At 46.1% G+C, this 23,517-nt stretch overlaps 3 protein-coding genes and 1 non-coding gene across 4 annotated transcripts; all 4 read left to right on the forward strand.

Annotated features, from left to right (window-relative positions):
* Positions 1–4,830: 4,830 nt before the first annotated feature.
* LOC123054826 (protein HEAT INTOLERANT 4) lies at positions 4,831–10,596 on the forward strand. Its single transcript, XM_044478678.1, has 14 exons — positions 4,831–5,148; positions 5,855–5,893; positions 5,998–6,051; positions 6,138–6,201; positions 6,474–6,532; positions 7,080–7,204; positions 7,326–7,385; positions 7,554–7,612; positions 8,459–8,532; positions 9,501–9,539; positions 9,616–9,678; positions 9,794–9,841; positions 9,932–10,060; positions 10,151–10,596. The coding sequence occupies exons 1-14, from the start codon at positions 4,999–5,001 to the stop codon at positions 10,196–10,198; spliced, it is 1,011 nt and encodes a 336-aa protein (XP_044334613.1). The 5' UTR covers positions 4,831–4,998; the 3' UTR covers positions 10,199–10,596.
* A 488-nt stretch (positions 10,597–11,084) lies between these two features.
* On the forward strand, positions 11,085–15,850 carry LOC123054827 (inositol-pentakisphosphate 2-kinase IPK1). Its single transcript, XM_044478679.1, has 9 exons — positions 11,085–11,429; positions 11,752–11,866; positions 12,370–12,573; positions 12,862–13,006; positions 13,817–13,857; positions 13,934–14,044; positions 14,320–14,907; positions 15,074–15,172; positions 15,432–15,850. The coding sequence occupies exons 2-9, from the start codon at positions 11,765–11,767 to the stop codon at positions 15,636–15,638; spliced, it is 1,497 nt and encodes a 498-aa protein (XP_044334614.1). The 5' UTR covers positions 11,085–11,429; positions 11,752–11,764; the 3' UTR covers positions 15,639–15,850.
* Positions 15,851–16,109: 259 nt separating this feature from the next.
* Positions 16,110–16,214, forward strand: LOC123056262 (U6 spliceosomal RNA). Its single transcript, XR_006426693.1, has one exon. It is a non-coding gene; the product is annotated as a U6 spliceosomal RNA (small nuclear RNA).
* Positions 16,215–18,466: 2,252 nt separating this feature from the next.
* On the forward strand, positions 18,467–19,403 carry LOC123050266 (heavy metal-associated isoprenylated plant protein 2). Its single transcript, XM_044473088.1, has 2 exons — positions 18,467–18,760; positions 18,858–19,403. Exons 1-2 carry the CDS (start codon positions 18,676–18,678, stop codon positions 19,229–19,231), a joined length of 459 nt encoding a protein of 152 aa, XP_044329023.1. The 5' UTR covers positions 18,467–18,675; the 3' UTR covers positions 19,232–19,403.
* The last annotated feature ends 4,114 nt before the right edge of the window (positions 19,404–23,517 follow it).

Genomic DNA, 23,517 nt, shown 5'->3' on the forward strand with positions numbered 1-23,517 from the left:
ACGAGGTACTGCCCGCCGCCCGTTGACTTTGCCGGTTTTCGTTTAAAAAAAATCCCTTTGTTTAAAAAAAAAACCTAGATCAGTTTTTTTTCGGTTTTATTATTTTGCGAGCGTTCACTGAACCGTTCGTTTTAACGAACGCGTTCGTCGGTTTTTCTCTGTTAACGAACGTCCGTTATTTAACCGTTCGTCCGTTTTTCTTTTTCGTCGGAGTTTTCTCGTTATTTTCTCAGATTCGATCTCTGATCAAATCTTCGATTCTGTTTAACTTTTCGCTCGTTTATCGGAATCAGGCGATTCAAGCGCCTAGAGTTTCGTCTCGAAATTCTCTTTCCGTTTAACCTACTCAAACAAGTTTTTGCTACAGTAAAATTTGACCTAGATCCAGATTAGCAAACGAAGTTTCTCTCTTTCGCCGTTTGACTTTCGTTGCTTCTTTCGAGTTGATTCTTTTTGCAAACCGGAGTTCTTAAGTTGAACTTTCTGGTTGGATCTTTCATTCGAGTTTTACCTGTGCATTAGATGAGTACTGATTGTATGCTTGTTTGTTTGCGATAGAGTACCCGGAGTGTGCCGCTTGTTACTTCGACTCGTTAGCTTTTGCGGATCATCAGCAAGGCAAGTAACACTTTGATCATACCCCGTTCATACCCAGTTTTATTGCATTAGATCTGTTTTCCTCAAACACTTGCATGATTAGGGTCTAATTAAACTGTGGGTATTGGGAAGTAGTTGAGGTAGTGCCTATTACCTGTTTTCTTATCAAACCCTTGGGAGTTACTTCTACGTTGCTTTTATTATTGCCATGCTATGCTCGTAGACGTGGATTTGGGTTTGAGTGATATTCATGACAGATGTGAGATGTTTATTAATGGTTCAACTTAAGGTGGCAACTAAAACTCACATCTGGTTGGATTGAGGCACCTGGAGAACCCAGTGTTGCCTGTATGTATAAGGTCCGCCACCCAGGCTCAAAGGGATCATAAGATTATTCATGCTAGGAACTTCCGTGTGCAGCCACAAGCTATTATGGGCTCTAGCATAGCTGAGTAGGTTACAGGATCTCTTGAAGAGGTGGACTAGCAGATGTAGGGGAAAGTAGATGTACCGGTCCATCCAGAGTAAAGAGTGAATGTTTCTGAAAGACTGTGTCTCGGTCATCCGTTTCTCAAACATCATGTAGTGCGAGAATCAAGCGGAGGCGATCGAGTCTTGTGGGGAAAAGTGCACAAACCTCTGCAGAGTGTACAAACTGATCATGATTAGCCGTGTCCCCGGTTATGGACAACTTGAGTATCTAGTACCTGGATTATCATTTGAATCTCATCACCATGTTACTTATAATTAATTTTGTTGGGTTAATGATGACACTTAATTGGGATTGAGTTGGAGGTACCTTCTCAATGTTTCACAACCACCATGATAGTTAAATAAAATTTATTCCTTTGTAGTAGGATAAAATTGGCTTTTCGCAAAACTGTAACCATAGAGCTTTCCACCAGCTATAAATGCATATAGTATAGCATTATTATTGTTCATTGTTCTCTATGTGTTACTTTGCCAGCATATCCTATGTGCTGACCCGTTTTCGGGCTGCAACGTTTCATGTTGCAGAATTTTCAGACGACGAGTAAGGTGCCTTAGGTCGTGGTCTTATACTCAGTGATGCCGCTGGAGTTGATGGACTCACTTATCTTCCAAGTCTTCCGCTGTTATCGTTTTAGATGGCCTTAAGCCATGTTTATCATACTTAATCTCTTCAGAGATATTCGATGTAATAAGTGTGTGATTGCTACTCTGTTATAAATCCTCCATTTGTACTGTGCGTGTCAGCATTACTGATCCAGGGATGACACTGGTGCACAGCAGCACAGACCATTTGAGGTTGGGTCGCTACACATCCATTGCAATCACGAAAAGGAGAGGCGAAATTGGATCCCCTTGCCTCAGACCACATGCGTGCATGATTTTCTCTCCCACACTGCCATTGACTATCACCCTCGAGCTTGTCGTGGAGAGCGGCGTAGCAATGAGCTCTCTCCATCTCGCCGAAAAGCCCTTTGCACGTAGCACCTCAAAGAGAAAAGGCCAAGAAAGAGAATCAAAGGCTCTCGAAATATCCATCATAACCAGGACACCTTTTGCTTTCCTCTTGTGCAAGTTCCTCGCCACCTGGCGCACTAACATGAAATTATCATGTATGCTTCGGCCTTTAATGAACGCCGATTGGTTCATGTGCACCAGCTCTCCCATACGTCCACTCAACTTGCCTGCCAGCAATTTAGCACTGATCTTGGGCATATTATGCAGCAGACTAATTGGCCTGAAGTCACCAATCTCTGATGCATCAGTTTTTTTTGGAATCAGCGTGATCAAGGCCTTGTTCAGTCTGCCAAACCCTCTCCCGTTGCCAAGCAGAAACTTGTGAATAACAGCAATGACATCACTTTTGATGATAGCCCAAGCTTTGTGAAAAAACAATCCAATGAATCCATCTGGCCCTGGCGCCCTGTCCCCTGGCATAGCTTTGATGACATCCCAAATTTCCTCTTCTGAGAATATGGCATCTTGGTCCGAGAGATCAATAGGATCCATATTCAGAAATTGTAGATCCAGGGTGACATCCCTCGCTCGGGCTCTGCCCAATAAGTCCTCATAGGCCTGATGGAATGCCTCCTCTTTCCCCTTCTGGTCAGTAATGATCTGGCCTCTATAGGAAATCGCCGGAATATAATTTTTGGCCTTCCTCCCATTTGCAAAGAGCTGGAAAAAATGGGAGTTAGCATCGCCCTCTTTGAGCCATCTAATGCGGGAACGCTGCCTCTCGATCGTCCGCTCTAGAGAGGCTAAACCCAACAACGTCCTCTTGAGAGTACCACGTAGCCATCTCTCTCCCACAAACAACATCCTCTCTTCCATCGCCCTGTCAAAAAGCTTGATGACCAGTCGCGCTATCGCCATATGTACCTTGACATTCCCAATCTTCCTCTGGCCCCAAGACATAAGAAACTTCGCTGTATTCCTGAACAACTCATCCAGACGCTTGAAGGGATCCGTAATGCTGGGATCACACCTCCAGGCCTCCCTCACCGCGTCCTCAAATCCATCAATCTTGGTCCAAAAGGTCTCAAACCTAAAACGCCTCGTAGTGAGAATGTGCTCTTCCAAGATGAGATGCAAAGGACAATGATCTGAGATGTCCATGGACAGAGCTTGCAGCAAGCAGTTCGGATACTCCAACTCCCAATCGATCGATACCAGCGCACGGTCAATCTTGGTGAGGGTGGCCTGCTCACGCTCGTTGCTCCACGTGTACTTACGACCGTGAAGAAAGAGCTCCTTCAACTCCATATTGTCGATGAAACATCTAAACCTTCCCATCATCCTCCTGTCGATGTTTGAGTTGCTCTTGTCCGTTGCATGTAAGATGAGGTTAAAATCCCCAATAATCATCCAGGGTCCAGGGCAGAGAGCTCGACGTTCCTCCAATTCCTCCAAGAAGGCAATTTTGTGAGCATCCTCCTAGGGGCCGTACACGACCGATAGCCACCAGGGCGCGCCTTCTAGAGGCACCACATACCCCGAGATAAAATTTGAGTCGTTGACCCAGTTCGAGACCTGAATCAGATTCTATTTCCATACCACCAAAATCCCCCCACGTGTTCCACAAGCAGGGAGATAAGCAAAACCATCATAAGCCGGCCCTAAACATTGCATGATAATATAGCGGTCCACTACCGCCAGTTTGGTCTCCTGGATACAAATAATAGTGGCCTGGACAGAATCTACAAACTCCCTTAGAGCCTTTTTCTTTGCCGGGCTATTAAGGCCCTTCACATTCCAACACACCAACTCCACCTTAGTGCCAGACATCGGAAAACTAGCACTCCTACAAGGTTCACCAACTTATACCGTGCCCCGCAAAGTGTCTCCCTCTAGGTTGTCCCAATCCATGGGGATAGACTTTCCGAAGACCAACGCGATAGCTCTGAGCTGCCGATCATGGATCGGCGAGTCGAACACCTCCTTGAGAAGCCTCAATGCACTATCTGGGACTGATAAATCTTCTTCCGCAAGGCCCAATGTCTTGAGCAAAACAGCTTCTGCCACCGAGGCATGCTCATGGAAAAAAGCCATTTCCTTAATAACAAAGCAAAACAGTGTAAATTAAAGGATTGGGCTGACAAAATACTACTCCCTCCGTTCCTAAATATAAGTCTTTTTAGAGATTCCACTACAAACTACATACGGATGTATGTAGTCATATTTTAGAGTGTAGATTCACTCATTTTCTTCCGTATGTAGTCCATAGTTGAATCTCTAAAAAGACTTATATTTAGGAACGGAGGGAGTAGTACACAGCCTTTTTTTTAGAGTGTTTTTTTTTGTTTTTTTTTGAGGATCACTAGTACACAGCTAGGCTGAGAGGAGCCCATGCCGGCATCCACGTCCCAAACCGTGGGCCGATCTGGCTGCCTGAAAACCGTGGGCCAAAAGGACGACGTCACCGGCACTAGAAAAACACCGCACGTCCCTCTGTTTGAATCTGGCCGCGTGGTCCTGGCCCCACATGTCATAGCCACTAATTTTGAATCTGGCTTCTCCAACAGACAGCGCACACCCACCGCCGATAAAAAAAAGGTCGCATAGTTTCCACGCGAGGGCACCCACTGGCGCAATCCGGACCACCTTCGGCCCCCACGCTGAATCCGACGGGCCAGGGCCGCCCCCGTCAGATCCGACGGCTCAGAAGCCCATCGCGCACCCCACGCCACGGAGGCCAGCGCCGCCACCCCCTTCTCCCCCCCTCCCCTCCGCTCCCGTCGGTTCCACGCTTCAAATTTGCGTCCGCGTCGATTTCACGCGCCGCTCCCCCCAAATCGAGTCCCACTCCGACTCCTCCCCCAGGCGCATAAATACAAATCCCCAAATCTCCAAATCCCAATCGAGACCAAACCCTAACCCTAGCAATCCACAGCGAGAGATCGAGAGAGAGGCATGGCGCGCGCCAAGGGCAGGAAGCGCGCGGCCGCGGCGGCCGGCGACAGCCAGGCGGAGGCGGCGGCGAACGGCGGCCGGCCGAAGCGCGCCAAGGCGCCCCCCAAGCCCAAGCCGGAGCCGGAGTACGTCCACGAGCCGAGGAATCTGGTGAGGACGCTTTCCCGACGGTTTCCTGCCCTCTGCCCTCGATTGCGTGCTTCGGGTTCGCTAGGTCCCTGCATAGGCGGCTGGCGGCGGGCTTGATTGGCCCTGCTGGTACGGCTTAGCGCGCGTCCGTGTCCGCGCCGTTGTTCTTTGCTGCCGCGAGCTTTACGGTGGTCGAATCAGGCGAAGGGGATGGCGATCTGGTTCATGCTGTTGCTGTTTCCTTCTGCTGAAATATCTAGATTTGGTTAGAGTGTGGTACTTCTCAATTTGATTGTGATTCTGTTTTCTCCTGGAATGCTGTGCCGTGCATTGCACTGAAGTTGACCCGCTGGCAGCGGTAGCAAATGTCGTATGCTTAGGTGCTTTCGTCTACGAGATGGTTGTTTACAGGACATGTTTTCCTGTCCCTAATAATAGCATAAGTGTAGACAATTAGCATAATGGTTGTCTCCGACGCATGTCTGACCCAGATTCAAAGTGCAAATTACTAAAAAAAAACGTTTCCCCTGCTTAATGATAGTCAGATTTTCCAATGCAACCCCCCTAGCTTTAACTGTGATGTGGCCATTCCGTTCAAGTTGTGCTATGAGTTAGCTCTTTTGGCTGAACTCATTAGATGCTTCACTTGAAGCAAGGGTGTATGCTTTGTGCCCTTGTTTGTATTGCGTTTTCTGCATATTGCCTGACGTTCTATTACTATCTTCAGGAGGATCTTTGGCTGTCGGCTTTTCCTATAGGGACTGAGGTTTGTGTGCATTCATGTTCTTGTTTTTAATCACACAGCTAACATGCATAATACTCCCTGTCATACATATTTGGCCTTACTTGTAATGCTTGTTCCATCTGTAGTGGGAAAATATTGATAAGATTAAGGAGTTCAACTGGAACTTTGAAAATTTAGAGGTATGATGAATATATAATCTTCAAAATATCCCCTTCAATTTGATGTTTCCTTGCATTGTAATACATGCTTTATTGTTGGTGAACAGAAAGCTCTAGAAGAAGGGGGCAAGCTGTATGGGAAGACGGTCTATGTATTTGGTAGCACTGAGCGTAAGTAGTATTTTAGCACTGGCTGGCTAACTGGCACTATCAGTTGTGTTAACAATCATCTAGAAATTAAGTAATTCTCTTTTAGAGCTATTTAACAACTGTTTATTAATACAGAAAAATTTCCTGAGCATCCTTGTAGATATGTAGTTCTATATTATCCTTTAGAGCTATTTGACAACAGTTTATTAATACTGAAAAATTCCCTGAGCATCCCTGTAGATTACATGGTTTTATATAATTTGTCTAATGGGTTTATTTCTGTTGCTATGCAGCTCAACTGTTGAATGTTGACGGTGAATCGAAGATAGTACTTATTCCAGTTGTAGTTGCGGTAAGTTGACGGTGAATGCATGAGTATTTATTGTGATTAATAATCGCATGTCTTTCATCAGTATACAACGATTAAATGGCTTGCTCCACTAATCTATCCTATTAAATGGCTTGCTCCACTAATCTATCCCATTAATGTTAACGAGGTGTCTGAGATCATGATCTGCTATTCCGGCGGATATTTTTTAGTCTTGCTTATATTTATCTTATCTTACTTCCCTAGTTGTGCTAACTCATGCGCATAAATCTCCCGCTGTTCTGGATTCTGCTAAGGACACCATCTACCTTTGTTATGTCAGTTTTAAGTATGACTATTTTGCCTGGGGTTCCCTTTTTCTCCTATAAACCCTGGAGATGCAAGCTACGTGTTTTTGCCGCACTTTTGCTGATGGTATCGAACCCACAGTGCAGACCCCCCCCCCCCTCGTGTGCAGATCTTCGTGTATCTGTACATTGTGATTGTTTTGCTTCCTGAAGATATGATAGCTTTCTTGTTTGTTCACTGGTCAATGGATTTTATAGCTCTTGCATTTGTTACTCTTGTACAGGTTGATTGCCCCTTCCCTCCATCAGATAAAATTGGTATAAATTCTGTCCAAAGGGAAAATGAAGAAATAGTACCAATGAGGGCGATGAAAATGGCTTGGGTGCCCTATGTTCCACTAGAGGACCGGTACTAACATTCTATTGATTTCAGCTATATGTCTTATATTCTCTTTTGGGCTACCATATCGTTATCCCCCCCTGGCAATGAAGTTGTGTGTTTGTTTACTTTGTTTTCGCTTTGTTTCCAGGCTCAGCAGAATTGACAGTTTGAAAACAAAAATATTCACTCTTGGCTGCACTCAGCGAAGGTTGGTATTTTTACAATACTGACTATTCATGTTTGAGGGAGCTCCGTTGCTATCAGTTATTTATTATTTGTTGGGAATGTTATCACCAGTATGAAATGCTCACATCTTAAACTTCTATATGTTTTTTCCCTGACTTGTCCCAGCATCCTAATTATATATATATGGCAGGTCTGCCCTGAAGCATCTCAAAGAAGAAAGAGTGAAGAAGTTTGACTACTGCATGCCTTGTAAGCTGAATTTTGATTGTTTCTATAGGCCTGCTTTGTGTCTACTGAAATATCTGTTGTTGTTCTTGGATCCTGTGGTTCCATTTCTGTACTTATCCTTTCTTGGGTCAGTCCAAGAATATGTAATCTACATGGTTCATTTTTCCCCTTAATATTAAATATGACCATGACTATGTCTTAGTTTAATATTTGCAATACATGATCACAACTACGTCTTAGTTTAATGTTTTGCTATGCAATAGTATGTCTGGGATGTGAAGCCTTTTGCTTATCGTTTTTTGTTTCATTGGGACGGCACTTCATTGAGACTTTGATGGATGTTTAGTTTGCTGCTTTTCTTCTGCTGGACGAATGACATTTCATTTATAAAAAACTATAAATGGCATCCGTGTTTAAAAAAATGCCAGACAGGAGATGGTGTGGCATCTATAGCCTTGCACTTTTAGAGCTGTGAATGGTGGGGCATATATTTAATAATCATTGATTAAAAATACATATTGGTTGATTTGAAACAATTTGGTTTCATACCACCATATACCATCTTAGCCAAGCCCAATTTTTCACGAACTGTGTATTGGGATCTCTTTTGGTGGTGTTTGTACCTTCAAGATCGGCAATTGTGAAACAAGCATAGAGTAGTGCGAGTTAAATATATGCGAAGGGTATTGATCACATGAAGAACCCAACTAGTTGACTATATTGTTTAATCCCTCTATATGCATCTGAAAATATTTGCCAGTATGGTTCCCTTGATAGTAATGTGATGTGCTCATGAACCTGTTGCAATTAATATATTTTTCTGAGGCAAGAGGCAGGAACACTTACCCTGTCGCAAAAATCTTGCAGATTATATGCCACTTAGTCCTCCTGAAGATGAAGATGACACAGTTGTCAATATCATGTATCCTCTAGAACCCCCGGTAAGCTTCTTTCACAAGGTCTATAACACCATGTTAGAACTACTGTCTAAATTGTCATGAAACTTTGCTGCTTCTCTTATTTTTCCTCGGAAGTTGGCTGTTCATTATTTGCTCATAGAGGAGCCATAATCTCGTAATTGCTGATAGAGAAGTCAACAAAGGTACCATGTGTGTAGCAACATGGCCTTTATAAACATTATAAAAAAGTTGGTTGATTGTGATTTGTGAACTTAACTCAGTGTAGGTTGTGATGCTAATTGACTCAAATCAACGATAAAGGCAGTCACCAATAGTTCTACTTTAGGCTCTGTTTAATTACTCTGAGGCCCACATGCTAGTTAATTGTGTGTTGCACACCCAATCAATCTTGTCTAGATGCTGAATGCATTTTGTTGCCAATGTGCCAATTAAAGACAATCAATTAACAATAATTAAATGAAGACCTGGGGAAGGTAAGGAGCCTTGTATTTGCCAAATTCTTGAATTTGGTTAGGGGCCTTGTGACCCTTTAAGGAGGGTGTAGTTATTTATGGAATGTTTGGTAACTTGGCTTATGAAAGAATCTGCATGACATATCTCGAGTTGACCTTTTGACTTCTTTCTATGTACATGTAGATTGCCTGTCTCTGTTGTATTATTACAAGCCTATGAGTTGATTATCTTTTGTGTTGATGTAGCTGCGTGATGCCAGTTATGCCAGACAACTTCTCAAACTTAAGGTAGCTCATGCCATAAGTTTGAGAAGTTGTTACCCCAAAAATGTAGCACATATTTCTTAGGTTTGGTATATCTATGAAGGGATAAAACAAGAACTGCTCATACCATTACCCGCTTTTAGCTAATGCTTCACAAAAATTATTCTAAGGAGTGTAATTAAATGCTTCCTAGTTGGCTCTTCGGCTTTTATTTCTAGTAGCTGTTAATTCTTGTTATAAACTACTGTATTTACTTCTTGCTGCTTGTTGCAGATAGTATGCGACTTCGACTGGGAAATGGATGATATGGAGGTTTGTATGAAATTTGTTTTGTTTCTTATGCTATCCATGGAAATGTATCTTTTTTAATCATTGCACTGCCGTGCAGGATTTTATTGATGAGAAAGTCAAAGACGAGGTCTTGCCGGAGGATGAGAAGGAAAAATTCAAGGTGCACATCCAATATTTTTTGTCCTTGCTCTGCTGTAGTGAATAACTTAGTATAGTCAGCTGATTACCTTGAGAAGATTAATTTTCCTAATTTTGCTGGAATGTTTCATTAACAGGACTTCATAAAGGAGAGAGTTAGAGAAAGGAAGAGAGAGCTGAAGCAGGTTCGCAATCAAGCAAAATGTTAATTAATTTACCTTCACCAAAGAATCTAATTTATTCACTACTGAAATGTTTCTCCAAACCTGATGCAGGCTAAAGAAGCCAGAAAGAAAGCTATTGATGATATGGATCCAAAGTTGAAAGAGGCATTTGAAAATATCCGGTTTTACAAATTTTATCCTGTAAAAACCGATGACACTCCTGATGTGAGCCAAGTACAGGTATGCAGCAGCATTGCTCTGTATTCCTTAGAAAGGGCTATTTGTCGAACAAGCCTTGCATTTTAACTGTGTGTATGTTGTACTCTGCAGGCGAAGTACATTAATAGATACTACCGCCATGCGCATGAACTGATGTGATGTCCAACTTCACAATTTGCTGTGCGCAATATCAAGCTATCCATCCAAGCTACGGGTGGAAATTTTGGAAGACTGGAGATGTGCCTGCTTGGTAGGCATACTCAATTCGGGGCTTGTATTGGGCCAATGGATAACTTCGTTGCGTCTGAACGCTATTGTAGTACAGTTTCACCCATGCTCCTGAGTATCTCCTCCTTCGGCATTCTATTTCTCTTTGTACTGCGATATGTAACATTATGGGAGATAGTTGTAGCGGCCAGAAAGTAGATCCTGTAAGAGCAGAAGAATTGTTCTAGGAACAGTTTGTTCCCTTTCTCACCCAGTACAGCTCTGGCTTCCATTATTGTTTAGCTTACCCTGTGTATTTTGATCGGATCCCTATATATTTTGATGCTCAACCCTATGCGCGTTGTGTAAAATTTGTGCTGCTCAAATCTTGCGTTGCAAGTGGCGGTAGTTTTTTTTTCTTCTTCTTTGCTTTAACTTATTAACGGCGGTGAGCTATTCGGCTGTTGGCATTCTCAACGTGGCGATGATTTTGAGAATACCACCACTTGTTTTAGCGATGGTACCTGGCACAGTTTTGTTATTTTAAGTTTTTGTCGTGAAGTATATTTTGTTAGAATTTTGCGCAGTTCAATTGTGAGTTCAGACGGTGGCTGTAATATTCGCAGGTCGTAAATTTTCAGAAAATTTTGACGAAAGGGCACATCTTTGTTTGCACTTGGACAAAAAAAGTTACTACATCTTACCAAATTCCGGTAAATTAGGGGGAGACCAAAGACATGTTGATGCGTTGCATCAAAGCGAGGGAGCACTGACCGCAGGTAGGTGGGGTGGGTAGTGGGTACAGGAGCTCATGATCACAGATCACGCACGACAAGTTGATGCTACCATGAGCATCGGCGCGCTGTCTGTCTCACTGGAACCACATGCAGAGGAAAGCCCCCGCGGTCCGCGTGGCGTCCACTCTTCATCCACGTTTCGGCTTCCCGGGAATCTGCAGCCTTCCTTTTCCTCCCTCCGGGCCCGGATTCCTCCAACCGCGCAACTGGGGCGGCAGCGGCAGCGGCAGCGTCAGCAACACGAGCGAGCGAGCGGCAGCGGCGGCGACACGAGCGAGCGGCGTGCGTTCTCCGCCGCGGGCTGCAGCCGCCCTCCTCTCCTCCCGCCATCGCGGGAGCGCGTTCCGGCGCTAGCGCCCGCGCAGCTCTGCCCCCCGCCTCCGCCGGTAAGCACCCGCGCTCGCCTCCACCGCTCCTCTGGGAATCCTCCGCGGGCCTCCCTCCCGCACGCCAGCTGCTCGACGGAATGCGGCGCCGAGCAGAGACAAGCTTCGCTAGCTTCTCTCGCGCGTGATTTCGGCCTCGGGCCATGCTGCGGGCCTGCGGCGTGAAGCGGCAGAGCAAGCGACAAATTCGCCCATGTCTAGATGCATTCACCATCTGTCCCGTTCTGCCGATTTTTTTTTGTTTGGCTTTTCCGACTGCCTTTTCTCTCTCTCTCTCTCTATTGCGCGCGGATCCACTCGTCTGATCCCGTGCTGGCTGCAGATTCCGGGCGGAGATGGAGGTGGCGCTGCAGGCGGGTGATGCCGCGGACTGGGTCTACAAGGGAGAGGGCGCGGCGAATCTCATCCTCAGCTACACCGGCAACTCGCCTTCCATGGTATGCTCTGCTCTCCTCTCCTCTTGAGTAGGCTCTTTCTGCTCTGCTATTGGATAGTACTAGACTTCCATGTAGATGTATGCGCTGTAAGATTCTGGACTTGATTTCCGCTGCATGCACACGGATGCGTTTATCCCAATCGGGGAAGTCGATGGCCTGGAATCAGAGATGCTAAGTTGTCCCCAGTGATCTCTTTTGTAAATTAAGCACCATAGCACGCTAAGTTGTCCCCAGTGATCTCTTTGTAAATTAAGCACATAGCACTGTAGCAACCAATAAATTATGTGTGGGGCTGCCCTCTTAATTTAGGCATCTGGTTGCACTTTATTATTAAAACATTAGAGCAGGGATCAGGTGTTGTAGTTCTTTACCCATTTCTAACCAGGAAACAGCCATCCTATCTGTATTTGATTTCCCATTTTGCTTCCATAAGAACATTCTCCCTTGGTATGATACATTTATGGGAAATATACTCTGCTGATCTCCCTCTGGTTTGCTTGCAGTTTGGCAAGGTACTGCGGGCTAAAAAGGTCCTAAATGACAAGGCACAACCAGCACCAAACTGTGTAAACTTCTCAAGCTACGAGCAGCTCGTGTGGGGTGACATCCCAGAATTGATCGAGTCTGTCAAGCAAGGTTCTGTGGCACAAGCCTATGCAGTACATGTCATGAGCCAACATCTGGGGCACGATCATGTTGATGGCGGGGTACGGTTTTATATTCGACCCAATTATGTCTGTTGCAGTGATAAGTTTGTCATAAATACATCATTCTTTTTTTTAAATACTTCCAAATTCTGTGTTCTTCTAGAAACAGTGAGAAAATTGTCCTAATGTTAGCATCACTTTGGTTAATCTGGTCTAGAAGGACACCATGGTATCAGTGTGCAACCTATTGAGTTTGGATAAAGATATGCTGTCATTTTTGTTAAGATCTTTCAAAAGTCATTATTCTCTGGATCCGCTTCAATATATGTCTTTTTTTTTGTGGTACAGGTTCGTGTCTCTGTGTCTAAGGATTTTCTGGAGATTGTTGGAAAGAATGTGCTCAGCGCCCGTCCTGCTTGGCGAGTGAATGCAAGCGCAATTGATACCAACGCTGATTCTGCCCTTCTAATTTCTGACCACTCCTTATTTTCTGGTAAAGTTTTGGAATCTGAATCGTACTATTACAGTGCATCCGATCTCTTATGAGCATGACTCAAAGCTTTCCTAGATTAAGAAAGTGAAACTTTCCCTCTTAATGCACCAAACCTTGGATGGAACGTTTGTGAGTGTTACTTGGTTTTTTTATTTTCTATTTGTATTACATGGTTATTGAGCTTCTTTGCATGTATTTTTTTAAGTTCGCGATTCATAAGTCTTGCAAAAATAACTTGCAATCCATGGTGGTTTAGGATTTCTAGTGCTACTTGCCACAGCCAAATGGTAGGATCAAAATAGTTGCCCAACCTCCAAAGTAACAGTACTGTTTTATGCCGAAGCCGCACTTCCTTTGAAACTTGGGATGTTTTTGCATGGATACATATACTAGGGATTTCCCTAACTACATTTAATCTGAAAGATAGAAAATTATGTTTCTTGTATTTTACGGATATGTATTGTACTCCCTCCGTTTCTAAATATAAGCCCTTTTAGAGATTTCAATACGGACTACATACGGATGTATATAGACATATTTTAGAGTGTAGATTCATTCATTTTGCTCTGTATGTAGTATGTATTCGAATCTCTAAAAGGTCTTATATTTAGGAGCGGAGGGAGTAGATGTGATCTAGTTTCACTGCGAAAGCTTTGGTTTCTGTCCAGAAGGATAGTTGGTCCAGTAATGCTAACCTGTATCATATTCAGTAGTGGTTTCCATTGGGTTTGTGCTAGGCTATTAAGAACTCTATGGTAGGTCTCCCGCATTTAGATTTGTACTTTCTTACACTAAATTTTCTAATCACAGGAAAGCCTAGAGGTAGCAGCTGTATCGCAGTGGAGATAAAGGTACATTCGAAGCTTCATTTCTTTTTCTTATTATTTATTTTCAGTTGACATGCTTTTTACATGCTTCACCATCCAGGCCAAATGTGGGTTTCTTCCATCATCAGAATATATATCAAAGGAAAATGCTATTAAGAAACAAGTAACACGGTACAAGATGCATCAACACCTCAAATTTCATCAGGGGCAGGTATGCCAATCTTAACAGATTTCAGACTAATTATAGCTATGTTTGATAGATTATATAGAATCCTACACTACTCTTTTGTCCACTGAAAGACAAAGTAGCCTTTTGGCAAAAAACAAACCTGTCTTGATGATATTTGTTTTGAATCGAAATATCTACAAGCATTCTTGTTTATTTAAGCATTCAGGGTTGCCAGTTTGACATTCTTGCAGTACTGTGGTATCTCTATTGGTTCTTGAAATCAAGTTGATTCCCAACACATTTTTAACAAATTTCAGATATCGAAGACAAGTGAATATGACCCCCTTGATCTATTCTCTGGGTCAAAAGAAAGAATATGCACGGCCATCAAGTCATTTTTCTCGACTCCTCAGAACAACTTCAGGATTTTTGTGAATGGCTCCTTAGGTTTTGGTGGCATGGGAGGTGGTGCTGACAAGATCCTTGCTAATGAAACAGAGAAGTGTCTTGAAGATCTGAGGAAGGTTAGTGGGCTACAACTATCTGACTTTATTGAACTCCTGTCAGAGGCAATATCTAAATCTGGAGCATTGGATAAACTTCTGGCCACTCAAAAACTGGATGATCATGACATCGAAGCGGCAATTCATCTGTATTACAACATCATCTCTCAGCCTTGTTTGGTCTGCAAAAATATAACTGATGCTGAGCTATTGCACAAGTACTCTGTGTTGCATTCTCTTCCTTTGGACAAGAGCTGTAAGATTGTGAGGGACTTTCTCATTTCTGCTACTGCAAAGGACTGTAGCCTCATGATGTGCTTTCGGCCAAGAGAGTGTGAAAGAACGGATTCCGAGTATGATTCAGTTTTTCTCCAGTCAGTAAACCGAGCCTATGATTACAAGGTATGTTTCTGTGAAATGTGTTCCTGTTACCTTCGTCTTGTATTTGTCAGCAACTACTGTACTTGTATATTTTACTGTTGAACCATTGATTCTGCTAATGCGTTTCTTTTATGTGGTGTTGTTCGTTTGCACGTGAATGACATAAAATTGCATATTCCATGTGTAGGCATACTTTGTTGATCTGGATGTGAAGCCTCTGGATAAGATGACACATTACTTTAAACTGGACCAGAAGATCGTCAATTTCTACACTAAGAGCGGGGAGGTTGGGCGAGTTCCTTGTGATTCTCAAAAGGGGGTTGGCACCAGTGATGACACAACGGTTCAGCCACAACATCGAGGAGCTCCTTCAACTTGAAGCCTCTGGACGGGAAAGGGCACATGCATTGGTCCTGTTGTTTCGTCTTGCGCCTGTTGTTGTAACCTTGTAAGTACAGTTCCATTGTCGAGGAGCTCTTCCCTTCCACCGGGAAAAAAAGATGCCGCAGAGCGGTCACTGCTGTTTGTTGTCGCTGTTACTGTAGCTTATGAGTGGTACATCATGTATACCTAGCGGGTGGCTCGTCGCGGCAGAAAACACACCAGGAATTCGATACACAGACACCAAGATGCTTGAACAGACTTTTTTACAGTGGCAACCACATGTTGCAGTATCTGCAGCAGATATGGGAGCGCAGGTTTGCCTTGTAGGCTACGGTGTAGCCATTTCACCGGTTCCCTCCACCTGCTAACTGGCTTATGTACTACTCCCTCCGTCTCATATTAGTTGTCGCTCAAATGAATTTATCTAGCATTGAAATACACTTAAATAAATGTATCTAGCATTGGAATACGTTTAGGTACATTCATTTTTGTGACAACTAATATGAGACGGAGGGAGTACTGTACATCTTTTGAGTTGCGGTTGCTTCTCTGGTCTCAGTTGCTTATTGTTTCTGGACAACATTGTCGTCTCTCTATATATTGTGTAGCTAGATTTTCCATGTAGCACCTGAATTCTGGAATGACTGAGCAACCAGACCAGTCAATATGTGAATTAGACCCAATGACAATATATGGTTTTGTCTCAAATTATACCAATGAACTGGAGCAAGTTCATGCAGAGGATCCAAAACCAATTTTTGACCCCGACGAGTTGTGTGCCCTGGTTATTTTGTACAGTTTGTACCATATCACACACGCACCGGTTACAAGACCAGTTTATACGGCCCCTTCGGATACCTTGTAAAGTTGGACCGGTGCAGAGGAAATTAGCATGGCCCCTGCACAAGGATGTCAGCTTTGATTGAGAAAAGGTCTATTTTTTGGAAACTTGTGAATAGGTATTTTTGCATCTTTGTCTAATTCTCATCGTTTCCTTGAAGAGGTGTTATATGATGAGCCGCGGTCCTTAACGTCGACGTGAGTGCCTTGCCAACGAGCTGAGAGGGTGACCGGGGAGGAGCTCGGTACGACGTGCTCGAGGATCAGACAGAGGGTTGTCCATCATGAGAGACAGGGTGGAGGAGGCGGTGGGCATTATGTAGGTGGTGGTTCACAAGGGTGTGCACTGTGCAGGAGGCAAGGTTGGGCTTGGCGCGACACGCCGGCTCCTACCTGTGTGTGTGCCCGTGCTCTGGCAGCACGGCGTGGCAGCTCTGGGCAGAACGGGAGGAGAGTGTTTTTGGTTTTTGAATTCAGGTTGATTCCCAACATATTTTTGAACAAATTTCAGATATCAAAATACAAGTGTATATGATCCTCTTGATTTATTTTCTGGGTCAAAAGAAAGAATACGCTCCTCAGAACAAATTCAGGATTTTTGTGAATGGCTCTTTAGGTTTTGGTGGCATGGGAGGTGGTGCTAATGTGTGTGTGTGTGTGTGAGAGAGAGAGAGAGAGAGAGAGAGAGAGAAGTGATCTCACGAAGGTTAGTGGGCTACAATTATCTGACTTTATCGAGCTCCTGTCAGAGGCGATATCTAACTCAGGAGCATTGGATAAACTTTATGGCATCGAAGGGGCGATTCATCTGTACTACAACATCTTCTCTCAGCCTTGTTTGGTCTGCAAAAAGATCATCAATTTCTACACTAAAAGCTGGGAGGTCGGGCGAGCTCCTTGAGATGCTCCAAAGGGAGGAGGCACCAGTGATGACACAAAGGTTGAGCCACAAACATTGAGGAGCTCCTCCAAGCCCCGAGCCCGGCCCAGCCATCGGGCCTAAAAATTGGGCCCAAGCCCGGCCCATCACGCTAAAAGCCCGCCAGGTCTCTTTCTTAAACAACAAATACGACGGCCCCGGGCCTGGCCCAGCCATCGGACTCAAAATCTAGGCCCGGCCCCGGCCCGTGGGCAAGGTCGGGTCGGGCCGTCCAGGCCGGGCTGCCCATGGCCAGGACAGACCGGAAACGGCAACCAGAGACTGGTCCCTGCTGTTTCTTCTTGCGGCTGTTGTTGTAACCTTGTAAGTACAGCTCCAATGTCTTTTTTTTTTGTGGGGAGTACAGCTCCAATGTCAAGGAGCTCTTCCCTTTGGCCTGGAAAAAAGATGCAGCAGAGGGTAGCTGCTGTTTGTTGCCGCTGTTACTGTAGCTTTATGACTAGTACAGGATGTATACCTACCGGGTGGCTCGTCGCGGCAGAAAATACGGCAGGAGTTCGCGAAAAGTGCGTGCAGCTACCGGGCTCCATGGCTCTTGGTATTTGAAAATTTTGAAAGACACACTTCCGATGCTAAAAAAATCTTAAATCAAATAAGTGAATACATACACACATTCCTAAGGCCTGGTAAAAATCTGAAAAATAAATACTTTGTATTTTGGGAAATACAAAAAAGAGAAAATTTTGACAGAAATTGCACCCCCTTTCTCCTGTATACCGTCAGAAATTTGATTTTTTTCTATACCCCAAAATAAAACGAGATTTCTACCGAAACTTGCCATTGGTATTCGGAATATGTATATGTATCCTTGGGAAAAATTTCACATTTTTTGAAACTTCAAAAACACAAATTTCAAAATGTTTAAATATAGAAAGCAGCGGAGACTACACAGACACCAAGATGTATCAGCAGACTTTTCTTACAGTGGTGCAAGCACATGCTGTAATATGCTCTGACGGTCTGATGGGCATCTACAGTATATCTTCTGAATTTGCGGTTGCTGCTTCACCGTACCTCTTGAATTTGTGTCTATGGTGGGGGACTTTGTATTTCCGTTATTCAGCTAATGGAAAGGGGTAATGCCCGGTTCTAAAAAAAGAAAAAAGAAGAGCACCAGGAGTTGAGCACCAAGACTACTGTGCTAACAACCTCGCACGCATGAAGTCATATGTACAGGTCGAAGTGGTTCCAACACCCAGCGACCACACACCACACACACACAAAGGAAATGAGGACTTCATGTTTGCCACGACAAAACAACAGTTGAGTACGTTGTGTGTGCGACACAATCGGTTCGCCTGACCCTGGATCGTGTGACGCTTCCCTTGAAAACCTGGTGAAATTAAAGGTGAATCTCGATCTAGAATATTTAGACTCCGTATACGTAGCCAGTGGATTTCCCGTTCGGGGAGGTTGAGCGACCCCATCGGGGTCCCTAACCACCTCTGAAACCCAAACGGGACACCCACCACTGGCACTGTCTGCCTGTATATAGCCCGAGACCCAACATCAGCAAAGCCACCGGCCGGGGTTGTCGTTGTCGTGGTGGAGGCCGGGATCGATTCTGTCGACCGCCGCACGAGGGCAGGGAGGGGTCGCCGGAGAAGGTTGGTCGGTCGGTTCCTATGTCGAAGAGGACGGTGCTGCGGGTGGACACCTCCTGCGCCAAGTGCAAGCGCAAGGTCCTGCTCGCCGTCTCCAGCCTCCAAGGTACGTACGTCCCGATCGCATGACCAAACTGGCAACGACGCCATGCATTTCTTGCTTTGTTCACTGCTCCTCTTACGTGCTGTGCGCCTGTGCCCAGGTGTGGACAAGATCGAGATCGACTCGGAGAAGGGCACGATGACGGTGACCGGCGGCGTGGACCCGGTGGACGTGGTGGAGGCCACCAGGAGGAAGGCCGGGAAGCGCGCCGACGTCCTCACCATCGGCCCGCCGCCGTCGGCGTCGACCGCGTCCAAGCCGGAGGAGAAGAAGAAGCCCGAGCAGCAGCAGAAGCCGCAGCAGCAGTGGGAGGAGAAGAAGCACGTGGCGGCGGAGAGGAGGGCGCTTGAGCCGCCGGTGACGGTGTACGTGCACCACGTCCCGGCGCCGCCGCCGTCGTGGCCCGCGTACGAGCAGTGCGCCGTCGTGCCCTACCACTACCAGCAGCAGCAGGATCCCTGCTCCATCATGTAGCTAGCTAGTTATTCGTCTCTTCGTGTCATTGTTATTTGAACCGTACGTAGTACTAATCGATAGGTAATTCAACCCCGGATCGATGCCTCTGCGCGCGCACTAGCATTCCACCGTGATTTTCCTTGAGAGAATTAGCTGAACTTTCTGAATAAATACCTAATGTTATGGAAAAGGCTTCAAATCAACCGACGGATCCTTGATTTTGGGTCAACCGCTTCCTCCGTCTGCCACGCGTCTACCGCTTTCCCTTTCTCCTACTTATTATCTCCTCCTGCGACGGCTACAAGCACACAAGCATTCTGCCGAGCGGGTGGCGCCGTCTACCCCTCCCCCCTCCCCCCACCCTCACCGCCCTATCCGCGTCACGCCGGAACCCTCCCGGCCACCGCGTGTCGTCCATCGCAACCCCGTCACACCCCAGATATGCCGGCCCAACCACAGGTGTGGACTAGCCCCATCCACCGCCGCGGTCACCGACAACGTGCGACCAGCCACCGTAACCCGCATTTCTCCATGTATGCATCGGCTTCTCCTCCCACGACTTCTTCCCATGGATTCACGCATGGAGCGTGCAATCGCATCCTGCCGCCAGATTGCAACATCTGACCAAAACATGGTCCATGTTGCAATACTATCCACAACATAGTTGATGTTGCAATAGATGATCAAAGGCCTATGTTACCCAATGGATGACAAAACCCATGTCATACAAGATGGAGGTCACCACAACATGGTCCATGTATGCAATGGGATGATCAAAGGCCCATGCGTACCTGGTGACCCAAGCGCAACAAGGTCGGTGTTGCAAAGCTTCCGAGCACAATATATAGTGGTTTGGTCTGTTGATGTGATGAAGGCTGATGTACCTTGCATCACCAATCTCAGGGAGTAGTTTATCAATAAGGTTACTTGTGTGGTCTAATTGCGACCCCAACGCCCTTGCGGTGGAGGAAGATGGCGCGTCTCACACACATAGAGACATACGGGCATCTAAATAAGAAAAACAAGGTGGGCAATATTTCGACAACCGAGTGCACGAAATACGGGTTGATGAAGGCATTTTGGGAGTTGCCAGAGGTGAACAAAGAGGAAGGGGATAAGCACAAGATGAAGGCCAACCTGAATTTGTACAAAAAGCCGTTTCATCGCAAATCAATCGGGGCAATTCGTGCTTTGGCGAACATCTACGGTAAGTCGAAGGTGGACACTCCAAAATATTAGTCCATGTTGATTGGATGTAGAGGTGGTTAATGAGTCTCAGTGTGGATAAGATCTCTTGTGAGTAGATGTTCCTTGTGAGTGTGTGTTCATTTAAATGCTATCCTCAAGCTCTATTTTTTTTGTGTGTATTTCGTGTTTGAATGTTTTTTTCTCAGTTTTAGAGATGTACGGTTTTCGAGAAAAAAAAACAAATGGCGCAAGGAGTTTTTTTCTTCTGAAATCCTCATAGCGAGGAGTTGATCGGTGATGGTTTTGGTGCTCCGACATGCATAAAAGCTGGATAAATCGCCCTTTGATTAGCCCCAAAGTATTTCAGTGTCTTTTTTTCATGGTAATGTATGCCTTGTTCATATCATAAGGATCGTAGTACAAACCACGTACGTATCGACCTGATAAAATTGAACAAATAGCAAAACGCTAGCATTTAACAAAGAAACAACAACCAAGAAATAAAATTACAAACAAGAACGAAGAAACCTTTGAGCTTGACACCAACGCCTGTCACCTGTTTCTGGCACCACCGTACCAGTCACCAAAGGAAAAAATGACGGATCACCTCCATACCCGAGCTCGACACGGCTCCATCGCTGATATACAACTTTGCAAACCTCCAAGCTGGCTCGCCAAAGGCGAAACCATTACCATTGAACGAAATCTGACCCGGGCAACACTCCAGACACCCCATCGAACTCCAGATCTGACACCCCCACATGACTAAGATGTCGGAAGAGGAAATCGTACCTGCCATCTACGTACCACGAACTAAGCACACGATCTAGCATCTTTCAGATGCCGCCGATACAGACCACAATCTACATCCGCTCCTGGACTACCTCCCAAGTTTCGCGCCGTCGCTGGAGCAAACGTCGTCGCAACAGCGAAACCCAAGGACACATGTCCACTACGAGGATGCCGCCACCTCCACACCATCCTTACTTGAACAGACTAAATTCCAAATCCATCTCCAATCATAGGACCAATCGCCTCATTGGAGTAGGATCTGAAAAAAAATTATTCACGTCGCCATTGTCATCGCCGAAACCAAGACGATGAGCAACCTAAAAACTAAACTACTTTATCCTAAAACTATTCACCCACGTGGATCCGGCGACCCCCCTCATGACCGACGACCGAGGTTGTCGGTGGAGAGGAGCCGCCGGACAACAGTGGCGGAGGAACTCCCTGGCGGCGCTCGCTGGCTAGATCGCCTCTTTCTCCCATAGGAAGAAAGAACGATACATATTGTTGGCGTCTACGGTGACTTAAGTATTTATTTGAATGTCTGCTAAAGTTTTTTTTGCATGGTAATACGTGTTTTATTTATATCATAAAGAATAAAGTATAAGTCATGTAAAGACCCACACAATAAAACTGAAAAGATAGTAGTATGTCTGCTAGAGTTATAAACCGGACAAAGCCTAGTATAGACGAAGCAGCGACGAAGGGAAGAAAATCTGGTACGACCGGGTCGTACGCATGCAAACGTGAGACCACCCCGAGCACTTGACATCTGGCAGTACAAATCTCAAAGCACGCGGCATCACCTTATCCAAACTGGAGCCCAGATCGACGCCCAACCTCTCCAATGCCGCCAACTCCTGCCGCCGCTGTACTCTGCTCCGGCTGCTCACCACATCGCCGCCGGTGAGGTCCACTCCGGCTGCTCGCCACATCGCCGCTGGTGTGCTCCTTGACGCTCGGCGTACTCCATTCCCCGCGTTCGTTGGCGACCCAGGTCGCGGCACCGTAGAAGCTGCTCGCCGGCGTGCTCCGCGATGCCAGCCGCCGTTCTCCTCAGCCACCCTCGCGGCGCGACCGACGTACTAAGCAGAACAAGTTCATGTAGATTTTTTATATGTGTGATTTGAGCTGTAAAATCTGAACAAAGGCTGCTCCTTATTATTTTTCTTCTGAATTTTATTCCAATACAAGATGTGGCATATGATGTAAACAAGATCTGCAATGTATATGTTGGTGTCCATTCTTGGCATATGTGCGGTGTGATGTTTCCATATTTTGCTGTCAACTCTTCGATAAATGTACAGATGCTTTTGCATTTGCCCCTGAGAGCATCTCCAACAGGCGCCCCAAAAGACGCGCGCGCGGTAAACCCAGCTTTTAGCGCGCGCGGGATGTTTTGCCGCGCTCCAGCGGTGGCGAGAAAGTCGCGCGCGCGGGAACCGTTTGCGCGCGCGCGAAAAGGCGCCAGCTCGCGCGCCATTTTTGGCGCACCACTTCCGGCGCGCCTATAAAATGCGGCGCGCGCCACGCGCCTTTTCCACACTTCTCTTCCTCTTCCTTTCTGCCACGCGCCCCTCCACCGCTCCAGCGCCCTGCCATCGACGCGCCACCATGCCGCCGCGTTGCCGAGGAGCGTCGGGCTACCGCGGCGTCCGCCTGCGCCCCAACGGCGGCTACTACGCCGAGATACGTTCCGGCGATCTCCGGCTCGGACTCGGCACCTACGGGACGGCGCGCGAGGCCGCCCGCGCGTACGACACGGCGGCGTGGCGCCTAGGCCGGCCGCACGGCCAGATGAATTTCCAAGACGTGTACACGCTCCAGCAGGCGCTGGACGTCGCCCCGGCGCCTCGTCTGAACACGGCACAAGACCGTGCGGAGCACGCTGAGCGGCAGCGCCGCCTCCTCATCGCCCAGGAGGATGAGCGGGTCATGGCGAAGTGGCGCCGGCGCCACCCGGAGGACGTCGCCTACGAGCAAAACTACTGGGCAAGGCGCCACGAGGAGGACACGCGAAGGCGCCGCGAGGATCGGTTGGACAGGCGTCGGCGGAAAGCATTGGCGAATGCGCAGTCCGATCTCTGGAACTTAAAGACTTATCTGCCCTAAACTTCAAGTGGCACTTTATAATGCTGAATCCCTTGGTTTGAGCATAAGAATTGTAAAATTAGCACGCCTCTTCCTCAAGACTGAAAACACATCCCAACTCTTGGAGCCTTATCAGCATCTTGTAAGTCATGATCATTCATTGGTGTGCTGCTCGTCCTCGGCTGGCCATTAGTCTCAATCACTGGCAATTGCTGCAAGGGTAAGCAATAGAATTA

Source organism: Triticum aestivum, chromosome 2D (assembly GCF_018294505.1).
Source record: "Triticum aestivum cultivar Chinese Spring chromosome 2D, IWGSC CS RefSeq v2.1, whole genome shotgun sequence".
In the NCBI taxonomy this organism is placed as follows: Eukaryota; Viridiplantae; Streptophyta; class Magnoliopsida; order Poales; family Poaceae; genus Triticum; species Triticum aestivum.